The sequence below is a fragment of the Marmota flaviventris genome, chromosome 4 (genome assembly GCF_047511675.1).
Source record: "Marmota flaviventris isolate mMarFla1 chromosome 4, mMarFla1.hap1, whole genome shotgun sequence".
Taxonomy (NCBI): domain Eukaryota; kingdom Metazoa; phylum Chordata; class Mammalia; order Rodentia; family Sciuridae; genus Marmota; species Marmota flaviventris.
The window spans coordinates 11495077-11518238 of record NC_092501.1 but is presented as its reverse complement, the minus strand read 5'-3'; the positions used below and the strand labels follow the sequence as shown (position 1 = coordinate 11518238).

General features: G+C 53.7%; 1 protein-coding gene across 3 annotated transcripts in view; it reads left to right on the top strand.

Annotated features, from left to right (window-relative positions):
- Grk5 (G protein-coupled receptor kinase 5) overlaps positions 1-23162 on the top strand; it is a 189921-nt gene that overhangs the window by 133199 nt on the left and 33560 nt on the right. For 2 of the 3 annotated variants that reach the window (XM_027929952.2, XM_071610860.1), the window contains one exon: positions 8047-8124. In XM_027929952.2, the coding sequence (XP_027785753.1) occupies positions 8047-8124 (78 nt within the window). The remainder of the gene's footprint in view (positions 1-8046; positions 8125-23162) is intronic. The other variant, XM_071610859.1, reaches the window with a different exon arrangement.

Sequence of the window (23162 nt, the reverse complement as noted above, 5' to 3'; positions counted from 1 at the left end):
GGTGGGGGTTAGCCACTGTGCCTCGTGTCTCCATCTGCAGGTGGGGGTGTGGTGGGGTGTGATCATGTTGCCGGTGCTCACACAGTGTCCACACAAGGTCGTGCTGCTCAGAGCACACTCAGTGAGCCGAGCTGTGGAGCACTCTGCTTGTGTGCTTGTCTCTGGAAGTAGCCAGAAATCTCTTGGGGCTCATATGTGACCCAGGGTCCCTGAGTTCATACACTGTACCCAATAGGTGGTTGACCAAAAGTTAGGACTTCAGCCTAGTGGGATCTGGTGACTTGCCCAGAGTCACAGACTAAGGGGCAGAGAATCCAGCCCTGAGTCCTTTCCTCCACACCAGGCCGCTCTGAGGCCAGTGGATTTCTAAGTCTGTGGTGGAGTAGCTCCTTGTTAAGTGGGACCCACCAGGACCCTCCTGCAAAGTGAACCTCAGCCCCCAGTGGGTCTGTCCAGTGATGCAGTGGTCTCCCCAGATTGGGTTTCTTCAAACAAGAGCCAAAGTCTGGAAAGGCAAGCCTCTGACTCTGTCCTCAGTCCTGCCCCAGTGGAGGGGTCAGGAGGACATTGGGTTGTCTGCGTTGTTTGAGAGCTGTTAGCCTTCATCTCTGTGAGGGTTTTTGTGGATATCACACTAGGGGACTGCTGGCCAAGAATGCATCTAGGGTTCCTGCATGGCCCATCTCACAGCTACCTGGCCTCTTCACAGCCCAAGAGGCCTGGCGAACCCTGGACAGCTCTTGGTCTCAGTTTCCTTTTTGGGGGGTCACAGAACATGGGGCCATTCAAGGCCTTCACTTGGCAGGACAAGAAGCCCCAGGACCAGGCTCCTCACCACTTTCTTAGCCTCTTATTCATTCAGCAAAAGTGCTCTCTGCAGACTGGTTCCAGTCCTTGGGATAAATCGGTGAATAAAATGGACCAAGCTCTCTGCCTTTGTGTCGTTGATGTTCTAGCCAGGAAGGGGCAGGCTGGACATGATAAGCCAATGATAGAGCATGTTGGAAAGTGATAGATGAGAGCAGGTGACGGGGTTGGGAGTGTGGGCACGGGGCCTGGTTGTATTATTCAGTAGGCAACATTTGGCTGAAGACGAGAAGGAGTCGGAAGAGCTGGCATGGGGTGGAAGGGCATTGCAGGCAGGGAACAGCCCGTGAAAAGGCCTGCAGATAAGAGTGTCCGTGGCTGGAGCATCGGGGACAAGGGTACAGGAGGTGAGTGGGAAAGGCATGGATTGTCTAAGCTTGGGCCTTTGCTGAACTGTGGCTTTTACTCTGAGTCACATGAGGAGTCACAGAGGGTCTTCAACAAAGCAGCATGCTGTGCACCTGACTTGGATGCTTAAAGGATCCCTGTTTTCCACAATGGAAACAGGCTTTGGGGGCAGAAGTGGGACCAAGGCCAGTTGCCAGGAGGCTGTTGTAGCAACGCAGGTGAGAGTGAATGGTGGCCGAGCCAGCATGGAAGTGGTTGGACTGGGGATGTATTTTGAAGGCAGAATTCCCAGTATTCCTGAAGGATTGGGGATGAGAGGACAAGTTCACTGTTCTGACCCGAGTGACCTGTAAGGAAAGATTAAGGACAGACTGCAGTAAGGACAGGCTGAGGGAAGACCACGCTGGGGGCAAGAACAGAAGCTTCGCTCTCTGCCGAGCTTCCTCGGTGCCCTGCTGAAGAGCCCTCGCGGGGGGGTGTTCAGGGGAGAGGGGTGTCCAAGCCTGGAGCTGGCGAGGAAGGTCTGTGTCGGGAACAGAAACCTGGGACTGTCCGGCCCCGGCTGCTGAACTCACCCTGGAGATGGACAGGCAGTGCAGGCCAGGGACTGACGCTGGCCCAAGGGCCGCTCCCCATCTGGGAAGTCGGGGCGGCGGCAGCTCTGGGACCTGTCTGGAGAGTTGATGAGGCAGAGCGGGTGAGGTTGGAATTTTCCAGCCGCGTGTTCTGCTAGCCGCTCACAGTCGGTGGAGAAGGGAAATATAAAATACCAAGGATGCCCCTTCATCCTGGCGGTGTCGTCTTCCCCGTCACTGGGCCGGTACCAAGAGCCATTTGTTGGAAAGGAAATGTGCGTCTGGCTCCCGCGTTAAGGCATCGAGCGCCCTTTGCATACCTCTCAACCAAGTCGCTGCTGATTGTCCCCTCTGCACTTTTCTCTGTGTCCCTGGGAAATAGCGAGGTCATTTCATCGCCTGACTTGACGTCAAATGACCGGCCTTTGGACGCTCCTTTTACGCACGAAGACTTTATTGAGTTTTCCAGGGCTGGCGTGACTTCTTGTCTGAAATCCGTTTTTTCTTCCATCCTGCCTGGAGCTCAGAGGAGGGAGGGGGCCGCAGTGCCCTTGGTGTGCTGTGGTACCACCCCGGCGCTCCTGGGCTCAGCCAGTGCCAGCCGCACCATTCCTACCTCACTTGGGGGACTCCTGAATGTCCCCCAAGTGGAGCCGATTAAGACTAACCCATCCTCGGGCTCTGGCGTAGCTCCCATCATGGGCTCTCCCCTGCCCCATCTCAATGGCTACTTTTCTCAAGTCAAGCAGAAGGCTGTGGCCATTTGTACACGAGGTCTAGGTGGCTTTCCGGGAGCAGAATGGTTAGGGCCTCTTTCTGGAGGCTGCAGGGAGTTCAGCCTGCTTCTGGGCCTCAAAGGGCTTCCATTTCCCCCCACAGAGAAGCGGAGGGAACAATCTCTGGATGGCAAAGAGGGTTTGGCCTCTGATCAGCAGGAGAGGGACTCGGGCTAATGTGAACCCATGGGCCAAGAGGGTCTTGCCTGGGTGTGTTCGAGATGGAGGGTCTGCTCTCTGACCTGCTCTCTGGGATCTTGACCACATATTGGCTCATTTGAAACCCTCCTGTCCTCACACTTGAGTGTGACCTGAAGTTCTCAGGTCTCTTAGGAGGCGAGGGAGGGTTGGCGGATACTGAGCTGGATTCACTTGGCACAACTCATCAGGTGTCTCCCCTGGGCCAAGCTCTGTCCCCATTGGAGGCTGCACAGTGAACGGGTTCTTGACCTCACAGGGCTTAACTTTCTGGTTAAATGAAAAATGGAAAAATAAATAAATGATGAATCATTTTAAATGAAGTAAACAACAGCTATGAGTTGGAATACCTGTCGAGTGTTAGTTATCACATTGCAGCGGCTCAAAACGCAACAGCAATTTATTATCCCACGGTTTTGGTGGTTCAGGAAGATGGGGATGGTTAGCCTGGTGCTCTTGGCTCGAGGACTCTTGAAGGGTAGCATCAGGTGGCTCGACCGCAACTGGAGGATCTGCTTTCTGGCTCGCTCACGTGGACTGGCAAGTAGGTGCTGGCTGTGGGCAGGAGGCCTCTGCTCTTCCCCTGGTGGCCCTCTCCGTGGGATTGCACGGGGTCCTTACACCATGGCTGGCTCTCTGCAGAGTAAGCCATCCAAGGGAACAGAGCACAGTTAGGGGGCGACGTCGTCCATGGCCCGTCGTTTCAGCTTCCACAGCCATTCCCCCAGGTCACACTCATCAGACCCCGTGGGTCTTAAAGTGTCTCCTCCAGAGCATGGGTGGCAGGAGGTCAGGGTCACTGAGGGCCATTTGGGAGGCTGGGGCTACAGTTATGAGGTTACAATAAATGAAATCTCCCATCAGGAAATGGTAAGTAGCTTTCCAAGCCATTCATTGATCACAGGCCACCAGCAGCTGTCACCTGGCTTTTGGTGAACTGGGTTATCTGCAGCATTATTTCAAGTGATCTGCCCTGTCATGCCAGGGGAACTGCGGACTCTGGTTCTTACTTAGGGGCCATGTCCAGTGTTTGTCCGTCTTTTCTATCATTGCTTTGATCCTCCCAAAGGGAGAGGCTCAGAGGGGAGAGAATTCCTTAGATTCACATAGAGACTCTCAGAACTGTTAGTAAAGCCAGATCCTGGTACAGGGTCATCTTGAGAAAATGGATCATCCAGTGGAAGTCTTTAGCCTTGTCCAGCCTCCTGTGTGGCCTCTCAGACCTGAGACCCCAAGTCCCAAATTATGTGGCTGTCCTAGAAGTGACATCACGCCAAACTACAGTGGGTTGGAGAAGACCGAGCCAAACTGGGCCAACAGGTCCTTTCTCTGGTACTGACAGGCTTGAGGGGAGTCCTCTGGTAGGGAAGACCTAAACGGGCTCCTGGCAACAGCTGACCACCATGTTTCCTGCCATGACTGCCATGAGGGGACAGCCAGTCCACTCTAAGGAAGCTTAAAGCCCCATCACCCCCACAAATGAGCTAGTGGGTCCAGAAGGGCTCACATCCCTGGCCCAGCTGCATTCATTCTCCCTAGTTTGGTTTTTTCAACTCGTCCTTGGGTCCTGAGGGCCAAGAGATGACAGTTTTGCCTGAACCAGGTTAGGTTGGGCTCTTTTCACTGAAACTCAGAAGAGTCACAGGAAAAGCCCAAATCCCGTGGTGGCGGGATGAGTCTTGGCTGTGGGTGAGGACAGGGAAGTGCTCTGGGGAACAGAACTGTGGCTAGGCAGGGGTGAGGTGGGAAGCCCCTCAAGGCTGAGGCTCAGGAGGAGGATGGGGCAGACAGGAGGCGCTAGCACAGCCCCTGTGCCTGGGGACCGACAGCCAGACCTCTCGCCTCCCCAGAGAGGTGCAGCGCCTGCCTCCAGCCAGGACCTGGTTCACAAGCCGGGAACTGTGGGACTGTCAGGAAGACCTGGGTCACCTTGGGGCCACTTCTGCCATTCTCAGTCTCTACCTGGTGTGGACAGGGATCTGCTCTTCCCTTCCTTGTCTGGTCCCATCCCATCTGTGGCCCTGAGGTGGGCCAGTGACTCCTGCTGACCCAACCCAAGAGGGCTGCTCAGCCGGAAGCCATAGGTCAGAGGACAGCTGCCTAGGTAGGCACAGCTTTGGGGCTGTCCAGACCCATCAGACCCTTGGCCTCTGGAGGACTCCCTTTCCTGCTGTGCCTCTGCATGCTAGCTGGGAGGCAGAGAGGAAGCAAGATCAGTGTCCACCCACCTTGAACCTGCCAGTCAGGTCCCGGCAGGAAACTGGTGCCCACGGGTACGTGAGTGCAAGAGTTTGGCAAGGGTGGTTTATGGAGTGCTCTCGGGGTAGGAAATCAGTGGCAGCTGATGCCCTGCCACCTCTCCACCTGCAGGGATAAGAGAAGGGACCAACACAGAAGAGGCAGACCTGCAGGAGCTGGGTCTCAGAAGAGGGATACAGAGACCTGCGGTGCTAGGCAGGGAAGGGACAGAAAACTGCCCAGTGTCACTCTGCCTCCTCATATCTGGGTAGGAAGGGGTGGGGGTGGGGCTCAGAGTGGCTGTGACAGTCAGCACAGACAGCACACTGGGGCCGGTGTGGGTGGACCCATGGGGAGCCATGCTGCTGACCATGCACGTCACTGCCCCTGCCTCTCAGACACTGGAAAAGCTGACCACATCGACAGTTACAGAAGCCCGGGTGGCGAGACCTCAAGGCATCTCTGACTTCATCTTCCTGCCAAGGCAGGAGAGGGTCTCCGGGGAGAAGGAGGGGCACCAGGCCAGTCAGGGCCAAGCAGCATCCCGCGGCAGCTTCTGCTCTTTAAGGCAGTGTGGCTCCTTTGGTCGCATGGCAAGTCCTAAAGATCATCTGGGGAAAAGCGTCCCCACCACCAGGACCTGTTTTCTGTCGTGTTCTCTGAGATGGATGAGGCAGTGAGCGCTGACCGTGGATGGAATGCCGGGTGGTGGTCTGCACTGCCCACGGACTCCGCGCTCTGGCAGGCAGAGACCCATGAGTAGTCCTGTGTGCTCCAAGCTCAGGGGAGCCCTTCTCTCCTTGCATCGGGGCAGCGCCTGCTCCCCAAGGCCATCCGACATGTGTCAGCACGAGTCACAGCCCACGGAAGCCCACTGCGCCCTACCATGATTGGCACCTGCAGTGTATCTGAGGAGAGTTGCCCTCCGAGGGCTTTGAGCTCTGAGCAGGGGCAGGGAGTCAGATGGGCAGGAGAGCAAGAGGACTGTGGGCATCCCTCTTTGGGGAGGGACAAGGCCAGCCTCCTGCTCTGGTGGGAAGGGCCTCTGGTGCAGATGGGGTTCGGCAACGGTCCTCGCGTTGGATCTACCTCTTTCTTGGAAGGCCTCCTTGGCTGCTGTTTCCTGAGCCAGATCTGATGCTAAAGTTCTGGCGTCACAAGCTCTTACTGGGTCTCAGCCTCATGTCGTGGGATCTGCCTTGAGCTCAGCCCGTCCAGCTCAGCTGCTAGGGGCCTTTTCTCTGTAGGTGGCCTCTCAGGACTTGACCTCCAAGAGCCCCGGACCCCCTGGGGGTCACTGTGAAGATGTGTGACTTGATCAGTGTGGAAACCTCAGGGGGAGGCCTTCTGCCGGTTCCTGCTTCCCAACTCTAATGTCAGGTGGTGGTAGTCCAACGTGGACTCCTCAAGAAAGGTCTTTTGATCCTGGGCTGGGGAGGTCTGTCCCCATGTGTTCCCAGCTGCCTCCCTGCGGAGCCATGAGCCCATCTGGCCTCCACTGGGAGGTGGCTGACCTGAAAGTGACGTTATTGTTTTCTTAGCGTGGGTTTCAGTACCCAGAGTAATAACATTTTCAGCTGGTTATTGAGGCTGATCAGTGAGCCCAGGTCTCCATTCGGTTAAATAGAACCGCCTCCACAGAAGTATTTTGGGGCAGTGCGAATCCAGTGTTCTGGGTCGGGTGGAGGTACCCTAAGCAGTGGTTGGCCACTTGCCAAAAGCCTGGGCCTGCAAAGCAACCTGGCTATGTTCCCACATGCCTGGCCACGAGGCTGGACGTTCAGGGGCAGCAGGACACTGGTGCTTCTCTGCTATCCCTGGAGAAGGGCAGTCAGTAACTGCAGAACGCTGGGCCCTTCAGACAGGAAACAATTGCTTAGCAGCTCTGTTGGATTTGAACCAGTTGTTTGGCCTCTTGGCCCCCCAGTGTCTCTGCCATCAATTAGGAAGAGTCATGCTGGTTGTCAGTACTACATGTGTGTGTCCATGTGCGTGTGTGTCCTTGTGTGTGTGTGTGTGTGTGCAGGTGCATGAGCTTAGAGAAAGATACAGGAAAGAGTCAAGAGGAAGAGCCACCTTCTCTCCATTAAACATCCCAAGAAGTCACCACTCAGATCAAATCATCAGGAAAGCCTCTGTCTCTCACAATCGTCTTGATGGAGAGGAGGTGTGGCCCTGGAGAGAGGCTGTGACTGGATGGTTCAGTAGGAGTGAGGGGACAGCAGGCAGGGCCTCCTCTCCCCTGCTGGTGCCGGCTGTGTGACCTGGGGCAAGTCCTTTGCTTCTCTGAGCCTTCATGCCCAGCCCTTAAAATGAGGGGTTGGATTCCTTCTGGAACCACCATCCACAGTCCCAGGGTGCAGATGGTTGTAGGGTTTGCATTTCTCATTGGGGATTGTGGGCCCTTGGCTCTCAGAATGGAAGTGGGCCTGGATCCCCCTGGACCTTCCAAGTGCCACCTTCCCTTTCCCTTTGTCCAGGAGTGTCCCCTGGCTGCCTGGGAGAAGTTGGACCCTGGGCCCTGAACTGTGAGGTTGCCTTGAACCTCATACAGGTGCCACAGGTGCCGGACCCCTCTGCACTTAGACAGTTGAGCACACTGTCCAGGGGCACGTGACTCGTGAGGTCTGAGTGACCTGGGGCAGCCTTTCTGTGGGCTCCGGTTGGGTGGCCCATTGTTTTCCAGTGGTTGCCTTTGATTCATCTGAATTGGTGCTCCTCAACCCCAGCTTCCAGATGCTGCCCTCCTGGCCACCAGAGGGTCTGTCCTGCTGCTCTGGGTCCCAGTGTTTGTCCATCTCTCTGGTGGGCAGCCTGCATGGAGAGTGCTGCTCTTAGAGCCAGCGTCCTGGGAGAGTGTGGAGAAATTTGGACTAGACATTGGGCTGCCCAACCAGGTCTGCCCTGCTCTCTGGACCTCAGTTTCCTGCCCTGTAGAAGAAGATTGGTCAGTGGCCTCCGGGGGTCTTCTCCGGGGCTCCAAGATTCTCTAACTAAAAGGAGCTCTCGAGCAAATCTGTTATCTTTTTCTCCTTCTGTTTCAGGCAGAATACGAAGTTACACCAGATGAAAAGCTGGGAGAGAAAGGGAAGGAAATTATGACCAAGTACCTCACCCCAAAGGTAAGAGGCCTCCAGACCCTGCAGCAGGAGGAACCGGAGGCCCTCTCCAGGAAATGGGCCCCAGGTCCCTGCCAGGCCACATGAGGCACCATGAAGTGCAGGGCCAGGGGCTTCCATTGTCTCCAGAGACCTTGGTTCTCGTCCTTAACCAGAGGGCACCCCCAGCCCAGCAGACAAGAGGTAGGGGTCCAGGCCAGGCTGAGTCAGGGAGGAAGCCTGCTCACTGGGTGAGTCCCTTCCATCGGTCCTCCTGCTACCTACACCGTGTATTGGGGCAGGAGGGGAAGTGCCTGGAAGAAAAGGCTCACCAGGGGTTGCTCTGAGAGGTCAGAGAGGGACCGGGAGGGATCCGGAAGGCGAGCACAGCCCCGGGTCTGGACGGTCAGCAGGGCACACAGGAGAATGCGGAGAGTTCCGAGTGTGTTCTGGAGGATGATAGAGGGTGAGGGGCCACCCTCTCCCCACCTTAGCACCCACTGGATGGTTGAAGGAGCCAGGTGGAGCCACCCCTCGGGTCCTGGCAAACTGGATTCTCTGGGACCTTCCCCCTTCGACCCGCATGACAGAGAAGTCTGTTCTTGGCCCATTTAGCGTTCTGCTCATTTTCCCTCTCTGGGCCTCAGTTTCCCTTCTTAAAAAGTGGCCCCCCTGCCAAACCCACCTCGTTAGGCAGTGACAGCCAGGGACAAGACCTGCCTGTGAACAGCCCTGGGCGTGTCCCAGGGCCCACAGTGGCTTCCTCCTGCTCAGGGCCCTGATGTCATGGGCACCAGCCCCTCAGAGGGCGGTCCTCTGGGAAGCCGCCCAGGCTCCTGGTGGACCGGGCTGGCACAGCCTGTGGGACCAGGTCCTGTCCAGGGAATGCAGTAGGTAGTGGCTGTCTCCCTTCCCCCGTGTGCTGGGCTCACACCCAGCAGTGCGGCTCCCGTCGGGCCCTGCTGCTCACCAGCCTACTGAAGGCCACCACACACACGCGCACACAGCGGCTGTCAGTCTCTCCGTCATAATCATTTCCTTCTCCCTCTGGGAGCTGTGCACACCCCAGTCCTTTCTCACAGTTTGGATGTGACAGGATTAATGTTTGTGAAATGCCTTCAGACTCAGAACAGGCCCAGCTCACTCCGGCCAAGACATGGCCCTGGCAGATGTTGCTGCCCACTCCTTCTGCAGGGCCACTGGACAGCGTTGCCTTGCCCCCTTCCACACACAGGCCTGTTGGAGTCTGTGAGGATCCCAGGTGTAGGAGGTCAGGAGAAGTCATTCTGAGCGGGGGCCCTGCTCACCCACAGTTGCAGCCAGTGACTTATCCATGGGGCTGCAGGTAGGTGCACGTTTGGTCTCTTGGTCACCACTGAAAACACTGTGAACACTATAAAAAGGGACCCAAGTCCAGAGGAGGTGCCACCCTGAGGGCAGGAAGTGCCCCAGAAGGATGATAAGTATAGTAGCTCCCTGGCTACTATGAAGGGGTCACACACCTCCGAGATGTACTGCTGGTGGTGCCAGTGTCCTTGTCCCGTTCACAAGGCTGCCAGGCCCCAGAGAGGCGAGTCACTTGCTAGGCTGCGTCTTCACCTGCCCTCTGCCAGATGCCTTCTTGCTGCGGCTCTGCTGGGCCGTTCCAACTTTCCTTCCATACCCTCTTTGAGGCTGTGTCCCCAGAAACAGTGATGACTAACAGGGGCTGAGGACCTGCTGTCCGAGTCCTTGCAGTTGCTGCAGACGCTCCTCTTACCGCTGAGGATGAGGCTGCTCCACAGAGCTGTCACCTGCCAGGTCACAGCTAGTGGCAGAACCAGAACTTGTACCCACCTCTGGGTGATGCCGCGACCCCAGGCCTTTCCCCTGGGGTGTGCAGCTTCCTGCCATCTGGTGGGGTGGGGTCGGGTGGGGTGGGGTGCTCCCTCCACCCAGCCTTGCCTGACTGTGCTCCCCTTGTGCAGCTGGAGTAGACGCTGGCAGCCTGTCCAAGGGCAGGACATGGGCAGGCGCCAGGGCTTCCCTCTCGCCCTCCTGGCCCACCTCATCCAGAGGCCTCTGCCAGCAGACCCTGATCCGGGCCCTCCAGCCCTCCCTACCTCTGCTCAGAGCAGCCTCGACTCCTGGAGGCATGGGGCCCAGACGCCCCATCAGCTCAGATGGTTTTACAAGTGCCTCTGTGCCTGCCAACATTTTTCCTTAAGTACTCCTCAATTTTTGAAATTTAAACCACACCATCTGTTACAGCCCAGGGGCCTGGGGAGGCCATCTCTTGGGTCGACTGCTTGAATTCTTCAATAAATTCTGCACTGTGCCCCCAGCCTTCCACGAGGAGCTCGAGAGCCCACTTTACTTCTCAGGGCTGCAGAAGCCCCAGGTGCTGGAGCAAGGGACCCAGTGAGAGCTGAGTTAGTGGCTCATGCCCCTGTCAACTCCCAGAGCCACTGTCCCCCAAATCCAGATCATCCTTGCCTGGGGGCCTTCCTAAGATGCAGCTCACATGTCAGCTCCAGGCAGTGTTTTCAGATGTAGCTGTAGGACACTGACCAGAGGCCCTGGGGTCAGCACAGCGTGGGCCGCCATCTCACGAGCACATGAGCACATCGAAAGCTAGAGAAGTCCTGCTGTGAGGAAAACTACTCATGCTAACAAAGCATTTCCCAAACTTATTTGACCACAAAACTCCCCCCACCCCCCAGCATTCTGCTGGACACCCCAGGGCTGCGGAAGTCTTCTTGGGGCCTTTGTGACCATACCTCCTCCTGCTCCAACTTCCTTTTTCTTGTGGTCACTCCTACAGTCCCCACTGGGCTCCAGCCACATCACCCAACTGGTTTTTTTTTGGTCCTGGCGATTGATCCCAGGGGTGCTTTATGCTGAGCCACGTCCCCAGTGCTTTTCATTTTTGAGAAAAGTTCTTGCCAAGTTGCTGAGGCTGGCCTTGAACATGTCATCTTCCTGCCTCAGCCTCCTGAGTCACAGAGGTACAGGCATGCATCACCACACCTGGCTCTCAGTCTCATCTTGACATCCACGTCTTCTTGGTCTTTGTCCTGGAAGGTGCTGCTTCCTGCTGGGTCTTTGTCACTTCTGTTTCTGTGTCTGCCTTGCCCAGACCCCTCCAATGCACAGGGCTCTTCTGCCTCCAGTCAAAATCCATCCTTCCGACCCGGTGGTCTCTGAGCACATGCTCCATGTCTTCCTTGTTCCGAGGTGGGGGTTCTGAGCAGCCCACCTTACAGAAAAGGGACAAGCATAAACAGATCAGTTGAATGCAGTGTGACTGGATTAGTGCTGTGTGCTGGGAGGGGGGCCCTGAGAAGCCACCCCTACCCCAGCCTGGGCGAGCCAGGAGAGGCCCCTGGGAGGTGAAGATGCTGGTGTGGATTTGAAAGAAGGCGGTAGAGGAAACCAGGTACAAAAGAAGGGAAAGAACCTTTCAGAAGCAAAGGCAGAGAGCAGTGGTCTCGACTTGGCCCCAGAGGACATTGGTAATGTCTTGGGACATTGGAGTTGGTGTTCAGGGAGGTATTGCTAGCATCAAACAGGTGCAGCCAGGGTTACTTTTGTGCATCCTGTACACACCAGCAGCCCTCACCTCGAAGAATGGGGCCACAGCAGATCAGCCACAGCACAAGGCTGAGTGCCCTTGGTGCAGAGTAGTTCAGGGTGCAGATGGTCACCTGGGTAGGAGCGAAAGGTAGGGGCGGTCCTCGGGGCTGCAGGGCTCAGGAAACCATGCTGAAGAGGTTGACTTCAGGAGGTTGACCAAGGCCTTGAATGTCATTGTGTCTTATGACAGTGCCTCTGGCCACATGGAGGAGTATGAGGGGAGGCGGAAGCAGAGGCCATCTGGGAGTTGCTGCAGGAGCCATGAGGGGGCCAGAGGAGCAGTGGGGGTGGGGCTTCGAGAATGTTAAGAGAAAGTGACAGCCAGGTGTGGGCCTGAGGGAACTGCAGATGACCTCCTGGTTTGTCTTGAGTCTCTGAGTGGGTGGTGACCCCAGGCAAGGAGCACAGGATAGGGTCATTGCTGCCTGCGGCATCCCCTGCAGAGGCCAGTTATCAGTCCATTAGCAGAGATGATTATCTGCTTGCATTCCCTGCTGGACACCTTCCCACAGCAGAGCAAGTTGGTTCAGGTGGAACTGGGAAGCCCTGGGAAGCTTCCCTTCACAGCAGTCGCCTCTCCTGCCTCATGTCTCTGGGGAACTCGGCTGGCTCCTGTCCCTCAGTGACTGAGTATTTGCCAGAAGCCAGGATGGAAAGTCCCTGCTCCAAGGAGATGCTCACGCCTGGAGCCACAGTCCCCTCCCTGTGGCAGGGCACTCTGCAAAGCCTTGCTCAAACTTCCATCCCCAGAGGCAAAGCCCACTCCTTGGACCCTGCCCCAAATCCTGCAGCAGTTGCCCACACAAGGCCAGCTCTGCTCTGGTGGCCATTATAGGACATGAGGCAGGGGTGGGCTTTGGGATTGGCTGAAAAACGAAGGATCTAACTGAGAGGCAGCAGATAGATGCAACCTCTTTTAGCAGCACAGCCTCAGGAAGGTCACTGAGCTTCTTGGTCCTCTTCTGTGAGTAGGTGGGGTGGTCATGCCACAGGACAACCAGCAAGGGCAACATGCTGCTGATGCATCCTAGACACCTGGCTGGGGTCCTCTGCCTTCCCCTTCCTTCTTTGAGCTTTCAAAATCAGGCTGTTGAGTAAGGAAATTATCAGACGTGTAACTCCCAGCTGTGGAGCTGAGAGGCCAGGGAGGGTCTGGAGGCCCCCGCCACAGAGGGCGCCATGGCAAGGCTGGACTCATTAACATGCAGTGTGTTGTCGAGATGATTAATGCAAGCTGCCACAACAAACCGACCCCAAATCTCAGGGGCCTCGAACAACAAAGGTTTCTTTCTTTCTCACACATAATCCGATTGGGTCATCTCTCTCTCTCGGGAGCTTCTCCATGGGTGATGCAGTGATCCTGACCACTTTTGTGGCTCCTCCATCTTGAACATGTTGTCTCATGGCCACCGCCCAAGAGGAAGGGAGGGATGAAGGAGGCACAGGACCTTTTAACTGCCTTGACCTGGAAGTGATACACGTCACTTCCTCTCAAGGTCAAGAGGAAGGCCGGGGAATGCAGAGACTTCTGGAAAACCAGGTGAACACACCAGGAAAGCCTTCTCACCCTCAACCCCCAAGCTGAAAACATTGTTCGTGTGGTGCTGGGTGGATGGGCTGGTTCCCAGGCTTCTTAGCTCAGAGGCACTGGCCAGAGAACTCCACAGTCAACCAGATGTGCACGCTGGGCTCATGGGGATCGGGACTAGACGTGATGGTGGTGGCAGAGAAGGAAGACTCACCCTGATCGGGGGTGCACCAGCAAATATTCCTAACTCTAATAATAAGTAGTAGTAAGTAACCATGGAAACAGTATTGTATATCACCTAAGCACTACCGATTTTATTTTTTAAAATACCAGCTTTATCAAGATCTAATTCATATGTCATAAATTCACCTTTTCAACATCTATAATTCAGTGGTTTTAAAAAATTCAGTCATGCAACCATTACCCCTACCTTTTTTTTTTTTTTTTTTCATACTGTGATTAAACTCAGGGTGTTTAACCACTCAGCCACACATCCCCGGCCCTTTTTACATTTTTATTTAGAGACAGCGTCTCGCTAAGTTGCTGAGGCTGGTTTTGAATCACAATCTTTCTGCCTCAGCTTCCCATGCCTCTGGGAAGCTTGCGGTGTACCACCGCGTCCAGATACCACTACCTATCCAAGACATTTAGCACCCTCCTTTGTCCATTCCTGTTAGCAGTTCTTGCCCTGTCCCCTTTCTCTCAGGCCCTGACAACCACTCACTGTTCATCGCTAGGCTGATTTTGGACATTTCACATAAATAGAGTGTCATATAATATGTGGCCTTCTGTGTCAGCTTCTTCAGCCACAGAGTGTTCATCCATGCTGTAGTGTGCATTAGTATTTCATTCCCTTTTATGACCAAGCAATATTGCGTTAGTGGACACTCCACATTTCATTTATCTTCTCATCAGTTCATGGACACTGGCAGTTTATGTTTTTGGGGCTGTTATGAATTATGCTAGCAGGAGCATTCATGTGGGAGTTATGTACAGACACGTGTCCTCACCACTCTTGGCTACAGACAGGTGAGCAATAGCTGGGTCAAATGGTAACTGTACGTGAAATCATTGGAGGAACTGCTAGACCTTGGCCCGCGGTGTGACCACTGTCATTCCCAGCAGCAGCGCCCGAGGCTTCCAGTTTCTTCACTTCTCATCACTTGTTATTTTCTTTCTTTCTTTACTTTATCCATTTTGTTGTGTATGAAGTAATATCTTGACATGATTTTTTTTTTTGGAACCAGGGATTGAACCCAGGGGCATTTTACCATCGAGCAACATTCCCAGCCCTTTTTGTATTTTTATTTAGAGACTGAAAGCTTAGGGCCTCGTTAAGTTGCCGAGGCTGGCTTTCAACTTGTGGTCCTCCTGCCTCAGCCTCCTGAGCTGCTGGGATTATGGGCGAGCACCACCACGCCCAGCCCAGTCTCTTGACATGATTTTGATTTGCGTTTTCCTAGTGACTAATAACGTCACATATCTTTCCACATGCTTATTGACTATTTGTGTATCTTCTTTAAAAAATGTCTGTGTTCAAATCCTCAGCCCGTTTTAAACTTGAGTTGCTTGTCCTTTTAATGTTGAGTTGCGAGAGTTCTTCATATGCTCTGCTTGCACATCTCAAACACACTATTTGCAAATATTTCTCCCAGTCTATGGGTTGTCGTCTCAGTTTCTTGATGGTACTCTTTGAAGCATAACAGTTTTTAACTTTGACTTCATTTTTGTTAGTTGTTTTTAAAGTATTTGTTTTGCTTTGTCTTATTTATTTTTGTATGCAATCCTCTTTTCCTTGGGGGACAAGGCCTGTTTAGGGACAAAGGAAACAAATCCTCCTGCCCATGAACCATTCTTCCTCTGGAGAACCAAACACTGTTGCCCATTAGAAAGGTCAGGGCCGGGCCTGGTCTTTCAGACATCCCACCCCTCATCCCGCTGACTTGACAATACTCTTCAGCTGTCGAGCCCCCCCGGGTCCAGCCCTGCTCTGGCTTCTCACAGACCTGCTTATGGACTTTCCCAGCAGCTCCCTAAGGTGCGTGTTATTGTGCCCATTTTACAGACCAGACAGCTGAGGGTTGGGAAGAGAAGGGTTGGTCCAGAATGGCAGAGCCCCTGAGTGACCCACCTCAGCAGTGCCCACTGTGGGACATTTTGCTGTGATTCATTTGAATTGGGCCAATGAGCCACCATTGCCAGGTCCCCATCAGTGAAATCCTGATGATCAAGGCCTGGAAGATGGTTCCCAGTTTGGAGCCATTATAAAAATAATGGCACTCATATGGGCTCCTGACTGTCAATCATTCTTATAGCACCTTCAGGGCTTTTATGAGGAAGTAGCAGTGGATTCCAAAGGCATCTCAAACCTAGTGGATGGTTCCAAAGAAAGGCCTGTGTGGGGTTCTTCCTGGGCACCAGGGCGGGCAGAGGGTAGGGACAGGTTCCTGGCGTGTACTGCCAACCCGCTCCTCTGTGCAAGGTGGGGACTGCCCAGCACAGGCGGCTCCCGGAGAACTTTGCTTGCCAAATGTCTACAGGCAAGGTATTGTTTCCTGGTCCCCCCGTAGACATAGGGCTGCCTCCTTGTTTCTATGTACGATGACTGGGTAAGTCTGGGAAGTTTGTCTCGGTGACAGGGGAGATTACCCATCATCCCTCTTTTCTGCACAAGGGAAATCTACCCTAGTGCTTGTTTGTCTCTCAATAAAAATATCCATCTTTTAAAGCTCTCCAGAAAAAAGAAGTAATTGTTCTAAGTTTGCCTTTTCTCTGCCTCCCCTCATCCCCACCCTGGCTCACTGAACCCACCACCTCGGTGGCCCCTCCACCCTGCATGCTCCAGCCCCCGGAGTCCGAGCAAACCCAAGCAGGCCGGTACTTAGCACCTTGGCCTCTGGGGCAGCCAAACTTACTTCCTTTCCTCAGGACCAGGTCGAATCCAAGTCCTTCCAGTTTCCAGCTACGCACCCTTGGACCCTCAGTTTCCTTATCTGAGTACAGAGTGGATAAAAATAATGGCACTCGTATGGGCTCCTGACTGTCAATCATTCTTATAGCACCTTCAGGGCTTTTACCCTACTTACCAACTGTGCTTGTAATTATCTATATAACGTTTTTCTTTAAATCAACTCATGTTTCAACTTAAACAAGTTTTAAAAGGAAATCTTGTTTCAGAAACGTACCTGCAAAACCAGTATCAATTTGTCATACATAAAGATAGCTGGAAAAATTGGCATTAAATCCAAGCTAGATCCTTTTGCCTGCCTGAGGCTCTGGGCTGTAGGCCTCCGTTCTGGTGGTTTTGAAGATTAGGAATGTCAGAGATTGGTAATAAGACAGTAGCACCATGCTGAGACTTCATCTTGATGATCAGATGCTTGAAGGAGAATTGAAAAGAATAAGCTTTTCCCTGGCTGAGCCAATATTATTTAATAGTGTCCCCGAAGCTCCTAAGGCACACATTGTCTCTGGAAATGCCGGTCTAGCTCTCTGCTTCCAGTTATGAAGCATTATGGAAACGCTGGCTTGGGGTTGGTGACAGCATGGAACAAAGAGCACTGGACTAGTTCAGGTTTCTTCAGGGTCCTTCCTGGGGTCTGTGGCTTTGGGGGAGGTGGTGTAGGGTCCACCTAATCATCTAATCACCCACTGGTCTCCAGAACAAGCAAGGGCATGGAACATGGGTCACTTGGGCAAGTGCCTGGCCTATTCTCCTTGGGGCTTAGGCTCTGGCCACTGGCCCTGGACCTGACCTTTCATTTCTGCTGCAGTCCTTGTCCCTTGTGTCCCAACACAGGAACAGACCTCCATCCTCTTGTCAATAAATCCAGTAAGCTCAGAGTCCACCTTGGCCTGTGCAGAGGGTCTGGCTGGATGGCTGGACAGGGGGAGGGCAGCTGGGCCACACTCCAGGCCTTTCCAGCTTTCTGCCACAGCCCTGCAAAGAGCCCTGAGCGTGGAAGAGGATTGGAAAGAAAACTTGAGAAGGGATTTCCTGGGGTTCCCCCCCATCCAAGTGTCAACCAGGCCTGGCCCTGCACAGCTCCTGGGTCAATGGGCCACATCCAGGGTGGAAAGCCCTGACACCTGGCGTTTGCTTAAGCAGTGGGGGTGGGGGTGGGGGTGGGCCTCTCTGTCTTCCACTTTGGAGAGGAGCAGAGTTGAATTCAAAAGCGAATTTGTGCTCACTTGTGCTCACTGGGTGTCCTGGGGCAAGACAGGAAGGAGCTAGTGTCTTGGGGACAACTACTCATGACTGAAATATCACAGTTCTCAGTTCTCATGATAGTCTTCCAAGGAGAAACTGGCTCACCCAGGGCCAAGAATTCTATCTGCAGCTTTCTAGTGTGCACATGGATAAAGAGGACCTGCCGTGGTTGACCAGCTGGGGCTAGAAGCCTCTTTCGCCTTCCTGTCCCTGCCTCAGGCTCTGACTGCGAGAACAGTTAGGGTTCCGTGGAACCCAGATTGAAAAACGCCAAGCTAAGCCAAATTCTTCATTTGCTGGGTGAAGAAACTGAGGCCCAGGAAAGGACTGGACCCCACTCTCACACAGCTTGGAAGAGGAGACAGGGATGTTCCTTGCCTAGAGAGAAGGAAGGGCAGTAAGTGTCTAAATGCTGAAAAATAATGATGCCCGAGCAGAGCAGAGAAGGCGGCTGGTGCCAGGAGGTCCACACTTGAGCACGGAATCCTAACTCACTCGTGTTCCTTTAAAGCGGGTTTTAATGGAACAGTTGGGAGAGAGCAACGTTTATTTAGCACCTACTGTGCGCTGCATGATTGACACAGCTAGTGCATTCCGCCTCCGTGGCCGTCCTGGGCGGTAGACACAATTTCTGCATTTTACTTTGGTTCTTTAGCTAGAAAGAGTGATGCCGGGGGAAGATTGGAAACAGGGCCTCAAAGAGACTTTTGCCTGCAGAAGGTCATAGCAGCTGTTATTCACAGTAGCAAAAGGTAGAGATGACCCCAGTGTCCATCAGGTGCTGGATGGATGAGCAGGATGCAGCGCACTCACGCCACGAAATGGTATTCGGCTGGAAAAAGGAACTGAGTGGCCACATGTGCCACAGTGAGGACAAGACTGTGCTAAGTGGAAAGCTGAGAGGAAAGGGCACTCATGTATGGTCTGCCATGCAAGGTACACAGAGTCGGTGAATCCGCAGGGACGGAGTAGAGGGCGGTTCACAGGGGCTGCTGGGAAGAGGAGTGGGGAACTGTTGCTCACGGGCACAGGGCTTCTGTGTGGGTGGAGATTTTTGGAAAAAAAGGTTGTGGTGAATTGTACACTTAAAAATGGTGAAAATGCCACTTCCACATTTTACTGGGGTGAGACTGGGGTCTAATCCCGGTCTGTCCAAGTCCAGACGGGGAGGTGGGCTGTCTTCCGCGGTGTCCACTCCACTGTTCTCTCCGGGGCCCCTCCTGGGCTTGCCTTCCACTCACACACTGTCATCAGCACTTTCTCCTCTCACAGGATCCCTGTGTGACATTTTTAATGACTGTGTAATCGTCCTTCAGACAACCCCTGACCAATCTTTCTTGGGACAAAAATTGTCTTCACCCACATCCTGATTTCATTAAGGTGCCCTCAAGGCTGACGTGCCCACTGGGGCTCCTCACAGCAGGCCCCTCCAGGTCCTCTTTCCTTTCTCATGACCTTCCAGGTCAGAAAATTGATGTCCCTAGATGTTGGCAGAGCAGGCTGTGCCTCTGACCCCTGCACTTCTGTGCGTAGGGTATTTCCTGCCCAGAATTCCTCTCCGGAGTGGCTTCCTGAGGGCTCCCTGTCCCTGGCTCTGTCTTGGATGGACAGCATGCTGGTCCCTGTGGTGCCTGTGTTTGGCCAACTTCCCATGTAGCCTACCCCACCCATGGACATTGGGCAGAGAAATGACGTCTCATAGGGAAGTGGGTTGATGTGGCCGAATTCCTCAGATCTGAGGATATTTCTGCTGCTCCTTCATCCCAAAGCCCCTGGAATGAAATCTTCACTGGAGAAAAATCCAACCCCATTTCAGAATGAGGCTCCTTTGGCTCCTGAGGATGAGGAGAGCAGTGGGTGTTCTAGAAGACAGAAAGTCAGCTGGCTGTGCCCTCGGTTCTCATACACGCAGCCTGAGGGACACTCCCTGCCCTGAGCATTCTGCACCCTACCCCTTGGGACCAGAGCTCACTTGCAAGGTACCTGCATGTGGTGGCAGAGGTGGCTGCATACAGACCACTCGCCAGGAAAATCCCTTCTGCTCACAGCTGCTCTGGGGCCTGTGAGCCCCTGTGTGCAGCCTGTGTAAACAGCACGTCTTCTCTGGTTGCACACTTTGGGCCTGCAGGTCACGACCGGGGATTATCAAACTGACAGAGCTCGGCTGGTCCCTCACTCCACGTCCGGACACATCGCATTTTGTTAATTATCATCTTTTGCTTTTGACGTCAAGGATCGAGGCTGGGGTCAGGGTCACTATGTAGTTTCCTCTCCTTCTCATTAAAGCTGTCCAGCTCTCAGGGCCCCTGGTTACATTCTGCCGTTGTTTAAAAATGTCCTTTCTCACTTTCCGACCCCTACAAATTCTTCATCCTGATTTCTGCAAAGCCACTTAACTAGCAAAGAAAACACCCATCTAGGTCTTTTGAGCCCAATCTGCTTTCTGCTTTGCAAGGGCTGTGGCTGATTTGCAGGGAGTGCCTGGGGCCTGGTGGCCAGGTCAGCAGGGCCCATGAAGGGGCTAGAATTGCACACTGCCTCCCAGTAGCAGGGCTTGTTCAGACACTTCCTGGCCTCGTGACCCCTCATTCTGTTGCTTGTACCTTTTGGGGGGTCCTCAGAGGCAATCTGCCATCTGAAAGTTGTCAGGGAAAGTGTCCGTTTCGCATAAGGAAGAAATGAATTTTGCCAGTGTCTAGTCTTCTTGGAAGCCTTCAAGGCAGATGCCCAGAGACAGAGGATGGAAGGGTCTTCCCCACTGCCTGTCAAAGGCCCTCACCCTTGGGGCTGGGCCAAGCCTCATTTAGCCTGGAAGCCACCTGTGTCTGATGAGGCCACCTTTGTAGCCTTCCCTCCCGGGAATGACAGGCTGCCCACAATCCACATTGGCCTTGAACTCTTGCCATTGGCCAACTGAGTTGGTCTTTTCAGTGCTTGGGCTAGAACTCGTGATCTGGGCCCAGAATGCACACTCAGGGAACCTGACTCATATCCCAGCGCAGAATCCTCCTGATCTGTCACATCAGTGTCCCCTCCTCTACTGTTGCTCACAAAGACAACTCCCAACCCTGGAAGTCCATTCTTGTGCCTGGCATAATCCCCAAGGCCACCATCGAAGAGGTGGAAGAGGTCATTATTCAAATAGTGGTGGCCATGTGCCTGTGTCACAATGGAATTGTGAGCCTTACCTAGGGCAGTGGACGCTTCCAAACAGTGTCGGTGTGTTTTTCCTGACCTCCTCCACCAACCACATGATGCAACAGAGAGCTCTAACTCTAGGTCTTTGAGCTTTTCATCAAGAAGAGGAAAAAATGGCAGATTTGGCACCATCTTCCTAGAGGCTTGATGGCCAGCAGAGACAGAGGTGGACTCCAGGAAGCATCTGGAGAAGGGTCCTGTGAGACTGAGTGCTCTGTATTGGAGACAAGGGAAGATCCAGGTTTTGAGCCAGGGAGGTGGAGCATTAGCAACGTGGGGAATAGGACATCATACAAAAGCAAATGTTGAGATGAGAAAAGAAATCACAATTACTGGAGCTTTGGAGATTTGGGTCCTTTTCATCCACTGCCTCGATTTACTGGAAATATTTCTGTAGAAATGCTCCCTGCTGAAACCTGGGTTCTCCTCCCTGCCTAGAACATTCTGTGTCTCCCAGAACCACAAGTTGAGAGCCTCAAAGCTTAAGCTTCCTGTGCTTCATAGTAAATCCACTTCTGATTGGAGGCTGTGCCTACCTCCAAGGCAAGCAGTGAGTGTCACCTCCCTTAAGACTTCGGAGAGGAACAGTATGTTGTCCCAGGGAGGAGATTTTTATTTTTCCATCTTCTACCACACACACCTCCAGCTATCAGCTGTGTGTCTGGCCGTGTCACTGGCACAATGCTCAGGCCTTGCAGTCCACCAACCAGGCTGGCCGTGAGGACGCTGTATTGAGCAGTTGGGTGTCCCTGCCCAGTGCTGCCGGATACAGACATCAGACCCAGAGTGGAGGGAGCTTTGCTTGTGAGCGTGTGGCTGAGCTGATTTATTTTCTCTCCAGTGACCCAGAAAACAAAGCCCTCCTCTTTTCTTTGATCCGTTCTTGTTTGGGGCTTGTGGATTGTGTCTCCTGCCTGGCCGCCACGGATAGAGAGAGGAACTACTCCAGACAGACTCCAGGGTGTGCGGCAGTGGCTTTAACACATGGCCCTGAGGTTTTGATTAAAAAGGTGGAAGAACGGCGCTTTTTCTTCCTGTCAGCCGGACCTTAAATCAACCCCCAAGTGAGGAAACGCTCCCCAGAGGCTGCTGGTCAACAAGACTTCGCCTTTGTCTTCTGAACTCTTGTGATTGATTGTACAAGCATGTTTCATTTCAAGCCAGGAGTCGGGGTTGGAACAAGGCCCCATGTGCCTCACCACCTCCTGCTCTCACCTGGTCCCTGGTTCCTGGCAGCAAGTGATAGGCTCTTACCTTTCAGTTGCTCAAAGGGGAAGTTATTAGAAAGTTGGGCCTGGGGCCTCCTCATATGACCAAATGAAACCATGAGAGACACGGCGGTACCTGGGTTAGGTACCCCTGGACCCAGAATATGTCCCCCAAGGGCAGCTCCCGGTTCTCCCCCAGCCTCCAGCCCACAGTTCCTACCTGAGATGTGCACCGACCCTCCATCCAGTTCTGATTGGGAAACTTCCAAAGAACTCTGATTGGCCTAGCTCCACCAAGGCAGAGGGTAGACCAGATGGCCTCATGAAGTTACTTCTGATGCACTGGAAAAGGACTGGCTCCTTCTTCTGCCTTGTGAACATACATTCATGTGCACACACACATTTGTTCAACAAGTATATTGAGAAGTCAGTTGTGTGCCAGGGACACCATCAGTTCATTTCAGCAAAGTAAAGTGGAAAGAATCCAGGTTTAGAGCCAGAAAGGCCTGGATTTGAATCTTGAGTCCACCATTCTGACTGTTCTGTCTCCAGGTGGTTACAGAGTACTCACTGCACTCCTTTCTCATGAGACAGAAATGGAACAACAGTCCTGCCCTTCACCCAGCTCTCCAAGGCTCAGTTTCCATGTCCGTGATCCTACAACAGTAAGCCCCACCTCCCAGCATTCTACTGCAGAGCAACCAAAGCACAAATTGGTGGGAAAACCCAGTGCCATGGCTGTTGGGCTGTCCCTCTCACAGGGCACAGCTGCCCCCAGCTCTGGCTCCTGCTGGATGCCTGATTCCCACCCCTGCTCTGCCCACAACCAAGCTTCCCGTGGCTGACGCAGGTCAAGGGGTGGGCAGGGTACAGTCGTGGGAGTTACCCTGCCTCGTTCCATCCTGGGGGAGAAAAGGGTCCCCAGAAGTAACTGCTTTCACTCTGGTCCATCAGGACAGAACAGCTCCCTTTCCTGGGAACCACCCCTCCCTTTTTTTTTTCCAGAGTCTTGTCTCACTCCTGCTCAGCTTTTCCTGAAAGCCAAGCTGTCCACATTGGGAAATTGCAAATAGTTTACATGGGGAATGTCAGCTGCCCACATAGGAAAATACACACATCATCAAGCCCTAAGTGCTTGCGTCTGGAGATAGAGTGGGCTGTCTCCTGGACTGACCTTTTGTCCACTGGCAGAACCATTGCTAATGAGCTCCGAGCTCTTCAGGGGGATGTGTCTGTATATTGAAGCAAAACATATGTTGGACACTGGTGTGTGTGTGTGTGTATGTGTATTGCAAACAGCGTT